Source organism: Sinocyclocheilus grahami, unplaced genomic scaffold (assembly GCF_001515645.1).
Source record: "Sinocyclocheilus grahami isolate Dianchi unplaced genomic scaffold, SAMN03320097.WGS_v1.1 scaffold232.1, whole genome shotgun sequence".
In the NCBI taxonomy this organism is placed as follows: domain Eukaryota; kingdom Metazoa; phylum Chordata; class Actinopteri; order Cypriniformes; family Cyprinidae; genus Sinocyclocheilus; species Sinocyclocheilus grahami.
The window spans coordinates 378,792-389,375 of NW_015505411.1; the positions used below are offsets into that span (position 1 = coordinate 378,792).

The 10,584-nt window shown below is 37.9% G+C and overlaps 1 protein-coding gene across 2 annotated transcripts in view; it reads left to right on the top strand.

Moving 5' to 3' along the window:
• Positions 1-10,584, top strand: part of LOC107597439 (sec1 family domain-containing protein 2-like) — a 146,609-nt gene that overhangs the window by 112,442 nt on the left and 23,583 nt on the right. For both annotated transcript variants that reach the window (XM_016288496.1, XM_016288495.1), the window contains exon 7: positions 9,479-9,624. In XM_016288496.1, the coding sequence (XP_016143982.1) occupies positions 9,479-9,624 (146 nt within the window). The remainder of the gene's footprint in view (positions 1-9,478; positions 9,625-10,584) is intronic.

A 10,584-nucleotide genomic window follows, 5' to 3' on the forward strand; every position in this document is an offset into this window, starting at 1 on the left:
AAGTAGATAACCATCACTGACATTTAGTGGCCAAAACCTACTACAAAATACAAAATCTGCAGTATGCTAGTCTGCCATTTTTAATATAATTTAATTTTTGAATTCATTCTTCAGTTTTAATCTGATCTTCCCCAAATTTTAGTCAGATAATCTTGAGATCCGACTGACAAAAATAAGTTTTTCCTATTCAAAACCATTTTCCTGTAACGTGCCAAGAAAACTGACTCTGAAAATGGCAGTCATGCCAATCAAGAAAAGTTTGGTTCTCACTAGATTTGGCTCAGATTTTTTCAAGTCTTGCCTGACAAAAACTCCATGTCTCTCAAGTGCATACCTTGTTCTGCTTGAAAAGAGGTATGTATGTCTGTTTGGCCACACACCAAAGCTCTATTTTGTACCTCTTGATGATGTCTCATGGAGAGTACAATGTAGGTCAAGCTTAGGGCCTATAGTGCTTTTCGCAGTTGGCCCGTGTAATTGCTTGCAGCTTTATTATTATGATGGGCTTGTGCTTTATGAACTTCTGATATTCACGGGCACTAGGATGTTTCTGGGTTCAGGCTTCATTAAAAAAAAAAATAATAATAAATAAGTTGAGACTTATTCAGGCATCTGTGTGTATTTTTCTTATGTAAGTGGAATGAAACACTCGTCCTACATCTTGACCCAAATTCAGAACAGTAAGTTCTATAGTATGTACTTAATGTGCGTAAGTGTGTATTTAAGCTCTATTTTCTATGCATTGTCTATGTATATGGTACATAAGCATACAGGCAGGTTTTTGTGATCATGTATGTGTGGATACCTGAAGTGTATAATTGCCTTGGTGTGTTGTTTAGCACTTAAGGAGGCACTATTAATTGGACGGCCTCTCTGCTTACTAGTTCACATACAAGTAGACGTGGGCTAATATAAGAAATGCTTTTTATTTAGCTTTTTTCCATGTTTTTAATCAGTTTAAAACTTAAAATGTGGGATTTAAAAAAAAAAAAGCTAAAAATGTACAAACTCATACATGCTCAGACTCTTTGATCTTTATTACTCCAAATGAAACTTCCTTTCTACATGACTTGGTATGTTACACACACATAACCTACAGTGGTAGGTCACTTACTGTAACTCTTGCTCTTCTTCCTCATTGTTTTTTGTTCTCTCTCCCTCGCTTATTTTCTCTCTTTCTCTCTCATCCAGCCATGATTTAAAAGGATTATTATGAGTCTCGCATCAGGGCCAAGCGGTTATGGTTTAAAGGATTAAAGTAGCACAAGTAAAAAGGGTTGAAGTGTTCCTGCCGGAATTCTCCTCTTTCCTTGATAACAGTTTAGCTTCAGAGATCAACATCAATTTCCTGCCTTTATCCTTTGTTCTGGATCTCGAGAACTTTCAGATATATGCCAAGGTGATTTTAGGTCTTGACCTGGTCCTGAACTTTGTGTTCATCAAAGAACCCTGATATATATATATCTTGTTTTTCCATAAAAATATTAAGCAGCGTAAGAGATTTTAACATTAATAATAAAAATAAATGTTTCTTGAGCACCAAATCAGCATAGTATCATGTGAACTTGAAGACTGGATTAATGACTTTTTTCTGTGCATACTGGCCTAATACTTCCGCTTTAGATACTGTCAATACATTCATATTGTGCATTTCAATGCATATACAAACATACAAAATTGTTTCATAGTCTTGATCTCAACTGGTGTTGTGGCCTTGAAAGACCTGGCTTCTTTGCTAGAGTTTTGATCTCACTTACAGTCTTGAGCTGTGTGGTATGTACAGATAAGGTCAGTCGAGTTGGAACCATGGGTGCCAAGCAGGCTGGAATTCATTTTCCATTTAGCCATTCGGGTGATTGAACAGATGGTGGTGCAGCCACAGCCTCCTGGAGCTGAACCCATTGACGACAGTACAGATAATTGTGGACCAAGAGAGGATGTCAGGAATGTTAATCTTTCCCAGGCTTAATAGCCCAGTTTTATACACCTATCACTGAGTTCTTCCTCACCTCAGTCGTGCATGTATGTATGTAGATCACCAAATGCAGTTTGAGTCTTTCAGTGGAAAATAATATGTGACTGCTAGTTGCCCAATCAGATCCAGTCGAGGTTCAGGAAGCAGTTAGGTGAAATTGTTAATGAAACCACACCTTCTGGTAATCACACTTCTCCAGCACTGCCTTCCAAAAAGCAATTCAGAGCCGTCATCGAAAAATAGCCAGGTAAAAAAAAAATGTTTTCTTTTCCCATTGTACAAAAGCATAAACACACTGTTGAACTCTGGAATGCAGGTATTTAACACTTTATACACACACACACACATACATGTTGTTTATTAAAATTACTGGTGTGAATATCAGCATGGCACTCGGCCTACTTGTTAGATTCACTCCAGCCAATGTGTAATATGCCAAAACATTCCATACATTACACCATATCAACAATATTTACTCTATTTTACATTTCCATTACTTTCATATTACCTCATATCCTGCATGTTAATGAGTTCAATGATATATTTTATGTTTATTGGGACTTTGGGACTCGCCAGATCATATTGCTCAGTTACTTGGTCAATAAACAATTTTTTTATCCTAATTTTCCCAGTCTCCTCTCAGTCTTCAAGGCATGAGATTTGGTCCTGCTACCCCACTTATAGAATTCCTCCAGGGAGAAACTATGGAAAACCTCCCTAAAACAGGACCCTTGGTGCTGGTGAAGTGTAAAGTATGGAATGTTGGAATATTGTTTGCCGCTTCTGGAATGCCGAATGTGAGCCAGCACTGCTGTCGATTATTTGAAGGTGTTGAAGACTCCTCAAACTGCTGACAGAGCTGGTTGAATAATGTAAGGTTGCTGCCAACCTGATGAAATGCCGATGGCATTATTTTTGGCATCTCTCAAACTATAATGATTTTTGGAGTGTTTTCTGAGGACATGATGCAGGAGGATCTCTTCAGATCTCAGAAGAGCACTTAGTGATTCGTGTGATGAGGAAGTTTTTGCAGTTATCAAAAGGTCAAGATCACGTTTACAAAACCTCTCTCAATCCCCTCAGTTTTGTCTTTTTCTCTCTTTCTCCCTCACATAGTTTCTGCAACAATTTCTTCTTTCTTAAACACACGAGTGTGTATCTTAATAGCGTTACTGAGTTATATAATGTTCTGTTAGAGATTAGCTGCAAGGATCTTGTGCTGAGAGAGTGGAAGTAAGACTCGTTACAATGGGAATGTGTGGCATTTTTCTGTCATTTAAACAATTGCCTGAGCCAAATTAGTCTTGTGTTTTCTGCTGGACCTTGATAAGGGCATCAGCAGCCAAAATGTGGAATTTTTGTTTCAGATTTTAAACATTTTAATCTCTCATATTTTTAATTCTCATAGCTATGGCTTTCAACAGCTTGTGGACTCTACTAACCTCTGTCACTAACAAAAAGAGCCATGTGCATTTCAATTTTTGCTGAAAAATAAATACGACCTCACGTTGTGTCAATCACGTTTACACACTGCCTCCTTTTTTTATATTGTGGAATAATATGGAATAATGACAGAATATATTATAAAATACTTCTCAAAGAGTATCCACCTCAGCATACTTGTCATTCAGTCTCTGAGCTGACCGTTGCATTCTTACTCTCTCTTTCACTTTCTTACAGTGCTGTGTTTGAATGCTGCTGGAATATGCAACAGCATTCTCAGGTCTGAGCCAGAATTCCGTTGCGGATTAACATTGTGTTATTTTTATTCAGTGATGTTACCCCCTTTAACAGCAAACTCCATTAAGCACATCTTGATGTGCAATTTTTCAGTAGAGTGAGTAGGTGACTACTTCCTCACCTCTGTCTCATTAGATCTCATACAAGGCCACATTTCACACATATTAATTTAACAGACTGTCCTTGTTTCAGTCACACATGCACCTTTTGTTCTCTGCTGTGTCACTATCTTTCTAATCAACTGTCCTCTTTCTGGGGATCATGTGCCCTGTTATTTGGTCAAAGCAGGCAGACACGCAAAAGAAGATCTAGGGTGTTTGTTTGAGTGTTTATGATGTTAATCTTCTGTTCTCCTCTTTGCTATAAATCAGTGGAGGCAGTTACGCACACATAGTCTCGCCTGTATTTCAAAGGAAAGGGCTTGCGTGAGAGGAGAATGTGGGGGATATGCACATGTGTATGTGTGTGACTCCCGTCTGTTCTCACACCAGCACCTGGCTGGCTCTCAGGATTTGGTGTTATGATCACCATTACCATCTAAACCGCAGCCAACACCCCATTGCACCACCGTTTCTTTTGGCACACGTTCAAACAACCGTCTGTAGCTACATAAAAACACACAAACACATTGTACATGAACTGTCTGCTGCAGATATTTTGCAGTTTCTTAGTCAGGGACAACTGTTGATGGAAGGATATGATTGTGTGGAGATATATATGATTTATACCCTATATTTGTGATTATAAGTTATTGTTTTTGTTTTTTTTAGCTTCATTTTAGCGAGTCAGGTATGCTGATAAAATACTATTTCCACCTCAGAGTAAAGAAAAATAGTGACTTCATTTCTCATACTTTTGACTTTATCGTAATTGCATATTTAAATCTATTAGTAGTCATTGCGATGGTACATCTCACAGTGTATCTTTATATCTTTCTTTTTTTTTGCCTTTTTTTTCCCCTCTGAAACAGCACCTACAGCTCTGCTCTATTCATTTATCTTTTTTTGCACTTTTTATTTTTTACAATATCCTTGATCATAGCAGTTTGAGCATGGCATGACTTGAAAATACAAATTGTGCAAAGTGGTGTATCTCATTGCACATGTGAAGAGGACATTTATATAGTGGTCTTTAAGGTACAGCAGCAAAAAAATTAATGAAAATGAAATTTTGAAGCTCAGAAAAAAGGTGGAAAATTGTCATAAAAACTAACTTAGGACTAGTTTTTGCCAGATTAGGGGAAAATGTAACTATGAAGTGCTGTATGAAATTAATTACCCCTTTGACAGATTCTCTTACATTTTATGAAATGGTTTATAGCTGCACAATCTTAAAAGTTAACTCTCACTAAAGCACACTTATTTTAGTTTCTAGTTGTTTTACCTCCCTAGATACCGTGATTTTCTTCAGGCATGTTATATTTACCATGCCTTTCCATCTTCCGGAAAAACAAACATTCACATCCGAATCTACCTGCATCCCTCTATCCTTATCTCCCACTGAGCTGTCAGGAACGACAGAGCAAGAGAAAAGAGCAGAGACAGAAGAGGCTAAATAGTACGCATTTGGCAAAACAAGCAACTCAAAACAAACAGCCAGAATGCTAAATATGAAACCAGTTATATTTGGACTGACATTAAATACGGTCATAACAAACAGATAGAAGAGAGGCTGAGTCATACACTCACTCCCTTTTATTTGTGATATGTTTTGATATCAAGCTTTAAAGGGGTCATATGATGCTGCTAAAAAGAACATTATTTTGTGTATTTGGTGTAATGAAATGTGTTTATGCAGTTTAAGGTTCAAAAAACACATTATTTTCCACAAACTGTACATTATTGTTTCTCCTCTATGCCCCGCCTTTTTGAAATGCATCAGATTTTTACAAAACTCATCGGTCTGAAAAAGCGAGGTGTGCTGTGATTGGCCAGATATCCAGTGCGTTGTGATTGGCCGAATACCTCAAGTGTGAGATGGAAATGTTACGCCCCTCACCATACTGTGATGGCGTGTCCCGGCCAGAGCGACGAGACAAAACATTAAAACCCATTACAAACTAGGCATTTGTTGCATCCAGTGGGGACATGATTACTGATTATAATGACTTATACTGTCTTTTTACGCGTTGCGTTGCATTGCATCGTGCCGCGTAAACATAAAACCCTGTCTGCATTTGTGATCAGAGAAATGACAAACAACAAGTGCTACTCCACACTGCCCAAAACTTGCGTTTGAATCATCAGTGGCAAATGATAAAAGAAAACGTACTTACGTCAGTCAGAACTGCTGGTATTTTAGTCTAACGTTACTCTCCCAGGATCAGTAAACAGTCCTCCATAAAATGTGCCGGCGATCCACAGCACTAAGTTGAAGTATTCCCTCAGCGACCAGCACAGATCAGCTCCAGGCATGACGAAGCAGATATCGTCCTCTTTTGGAAGACCAAACAAAGTAATTCTGCTTTCACAACGAAAAACACAGCGGCCTAGCGTGAGCGAAATCCCCGGCTTAGCATGAGCTGAAGCCGGGCAAGAGTGAGCTGAGGCGGCGGGGTCGAGAACGGCGGTCCCGGCGAAGGAGCGGTGAAAACGGTGAAAGCCGATCCGGTGATCCACAGCACTAAGTTGAAGTATTCCGTCAGCGACCAGCACAGATCAGCTCCAGGCATGACGAAGCAGATATCGTCCTCTTTTGGAAGACCAAACAAAGTAGTTTCGCTTTCACAACGAAGCACACAGTGTCTTCACGACATGGCGGCAGCGGCAACAATACTACAGCGAGAATAAAAGTTACTTCTTTCTTTGCGTGAACATTTGGGCAGCGTTATGCAAATCTTCTCACATAGTGAGATAGATATGTGGGGGCGTGTTCGAATGAGCCATTTTAGGTAGGTGTGGCTGACTCTTAACGTTTATAAAGAATATCTCTTTGGATTTGAGACTTTAGTCTTTGCAAATTTACAGATCTTCTTTATGCACCAAGAGCTTGTAACACTCCAAAGAGAAAGGAAAAAATGAAATCGCATCATATGACCCCTTTAAAAAAGAATTTGTGGAACCATCTAGAAAAAAAACACTTGTTGCAGTCAGAGCTTTCGGGACCCAAGAAAGTCATTGTTGGGCAGTTTAAACAGCAGCCCCTCAGCCAGAATTAACTTGCTTATCCTTATAAATATTTATACCGAATTCAGATTATAGCTTTTCACAAACACACACATACTGTTTGTGTTTGGTTTCCCCCAATACGTTTTTTTGTGGAGTGAGTTATATGACTGCAGACACACACACACTGCAGGAACAAAGGGTTCACAGAGCAATATTTTACTTAGGAAGAGCATCCATCCATCCTAACAAAGTCTTATGTCCTATATGTCTTGCTGCTGTGAACACAGAGTGAGTTGTATGCAGACCAGGCTGTGATGCCTACAGCCACAGAAGCTTAAACTGATCGTTAGTACTAGTCTCAGAAAGCATTGCATAACCGCTATGCATGCATTTATAAAAACAGAAATGTTAATGATGGGACCATGCAGAGCTCAAGTCATAATTATAAGTGAGCTGCTTGTAAAAGATTGAGTGAATGTCAAAAGGACTTTGGGGCTGAAATGTATACTCACCTCATTTTTGCAATGAGTTGTCTTGATTTTTCATTCTCAGGTCCTGGCATCTAAAGTAATTGCTGTTTTGCACTTATCTGGAGACTTGTTGATGTAGTTCTAGTGATCCTGTTCCTTTTATAGATGACTGTGTGCAAATCATGTTGAATATGTTTAATTTTCTGTAATTTATATTGTTTGTAATTTCCATATGCATTTAAAGGTTTGAGGTTAGTAAATTTTTTAATAGAAATTATTACTTTTATTCAAGAAGGATGCATTAAATTGATCAAATGACATAAAAGCTTTCTATTTCAAATAAATGCTTTTGAACTTTTTATACATCAAAGAATCCTCACCGATTAAACTGTTTTTAACATAGACAATGATTAGAAATGTTTCTTGAGCAGCAAATCGGCATATTAGTATGATTTCTGAAGGGGCATGTAACACTGAAAACTGTTGAAAATTCAGTAATTTCTCCAGGTTTTTAAGGTAGGATGCATGACTGAAACATACAAAATACTTCTTTTGTTTTTGCAATCTATTGTAGTGCACGGGATTTTTCTTTCTTTTTCCCCCCTCAAAAGTGAAGTAAGATGTGGCACATTAGCTCACAAATACTTGAATACAGTTGATATAAGTTGAATACAGTACCATAAAACCGAAGCCATTTGGAATAATTTAAATCATACTGTGATCCAATAGTCAATATCATAGGTTGCATTTGAGCTGTGATTTTTGGGATTCATGATTTTATAAACATTAGCTACAGTATTAGCATGGGTAGATATCCATCTCTTGTCTTATTCTACCACCAAAATGTGCCTGAGCTGATGCATCTGAGCATAAAGTCTTTTTCATGACTTCAAGTCTTAAGTAAGTGTAGTGTACTGCTCTGCTTTAGCCATGCATCTGCGGGTTTGGCAGGTCCAAAGGGGTTTAACTGGCAGAGTTGAATGTCTTATTTCTCAGGTGTGAGATTGTTTAGATCTGGTTAGATCTGAAGCATGGTCATTACCCAGCCCTTGCATTCCACAGCTGGCACAGGATGGTGTGCCAGCCTCACCCACCCATGTTGCTGTTCCGTCCTCCATTTGTCTTCTCTGAGTCTCTCTTCACTTTTAGCACCATCAGTGCTGCTGGAATGACAACAAAATTTGTTCATGTCGAACACCTTTGTTCACGGTTTCTCCCCTAAATGTCTTTCTCTCACTCTCTTTCACAGTTTCTTGCTCTCTCATTCCCCAGCATCTAAGTTTATTGAGTACACATTCAATTTAGATCTAAGCTATTGCCTTCCAATGAAAAGAGCGTTGTCTACAACTCAATGTAATATTGATCCCACAGTACATACATTTTATACAATATATTATATTAGTGTATTTATTTACAATATAATTGATCACAATTTTTTATATATAAAACTAAATATGTAAACTACCATTCAAAAGTTTGAGGTTAGTAAGATGTTTTATGTTTTTGAAATACTTCTCATAAGGCATAAATAAATAAATAAAAACAGTACTACTGTGAAATATTATTACAATTTAAAATAACTATTTTCTATTTTAATATATGTTAAAATGTAATTTATTCCTGTGATGGCAAAGCTGAACTTTCAGCAGCCATTACTCCAGTCTTCAGTTATTGAAAAGATGTTGAAAATAGTTGTGCTGCCTAATATTTTGGTGGAAACTGAGATACATTTTATTTCCAGTTTCTTTGATGAGTAGAACATTCAAAAGAACAGCATTTATTTTAAAGAGAAATCTTTGTAACATTAGACATGTCCTTACTGTCAATAATCAATTGAATGTGTCTTTGTTGAAATAAAAGTATTTGTTTCTTCTTTTCTGACCCAAATATACAGTGGGTACGGAAAGTATTCAGACCCCCTTACATTTTTCACTCTTTGTTATATTGCAGACATTTGCTTAAATCATTTAAGTTAATTTATTTTCCTCGAGGGGGTCTGAATACTTTCCGTACCCACTGTATATTTACTGAGTTTGATGCTGCTTTGGAACTCCAAAACAAGAGTTACCATTTGTAACATTGTGCAAACATGCATTTCTACATGTGAAGAAAGCCAGAAAGAGTGATTATTTCATGAACACTGATGTAATGTTTAGACACATCTCTTTCTGTATGTGTGTCTGTAGGAGTCTCAGGCCCTGAGGAGCTGACAGTGGAGCGTGCTCACTCTGCCCTGGAGAACGTATTTGAGACGCTGAGGGGAGTCTGTCATGCCCGAGACCACCTGAAGCACTTCAGCTCTGTGTACACTCCTAGTGATGGACCACACCAGGTCAGTGACCCTTGAGTAACGTGTAGATAACATGCAGTTTACGTTTCTCAAACACGCAATGCCACATATTAAAGTTTAGCTGGCCTCCCTAAAACATTTACGTTTTTAAAAAATTCAGCTAAACCAACTCTCTGATATCCTCCTTGTCCTCATTTTTGTTCAGTGTCTCAAATCTTAAAGTGCCCCTATTATGCCATTTTTAAGGTTGCTAATATTGTTTTATGAGCCTCCTAAAACAGGTTTACATGCATGCAAGGTCAAAAAAGACGTTAGTTTTCTCAAAAAATTGATTTAATTTTCACCCACAGCGTAGGATACATTGTCTTCTCGACCAGATGTTAACCACACGGAAATTTTACTGTTTGTGGGCGGGTAAGTTGAAGTTAGCGACGTAGAACGTGGGCGGACATTATGCAAATGTGTTACTTCATGACGTAGAGCTGTAACAGAATAATATTCGAATTTCTGACGACTCTAGGCGATTGCGAGCCGACTCTTTTTTTTTTTTTTTGATAGACAATAACTTTATTTATTGTGCACTGTCGGCTTCACAACTTTGCAGATAGTTTATGTTCACATACAGCTACATGACACACTGCACGAAAGGTAATATTCGAAAAGGCATAATAGGGGCACTTTAAAAATACTTGTATTGGGGGTCCAAAAATGTACGTGCTAAACCCCAAATGAGAGTTTTATATATGTATACACAGAACAAAATTATAAATGCAACACTTTTGTTTTTGCCCCCATTTTTCATGAGCTGAACTCAAACATCTAAGACTTTTTCTATGTACACAAAATGCCTATTTCTCTCAAATATTGTTCACAGATCTGTCTAAATCTGTGTTAGTGAGCACTTCTCCTATACCGAGATAATCCATCCACCTCACAGGTGTGGCAAATCAAGATGCTGATTAGACAGCATGATTATTGCACAGGTGTGCCTTAGGCTGGCCA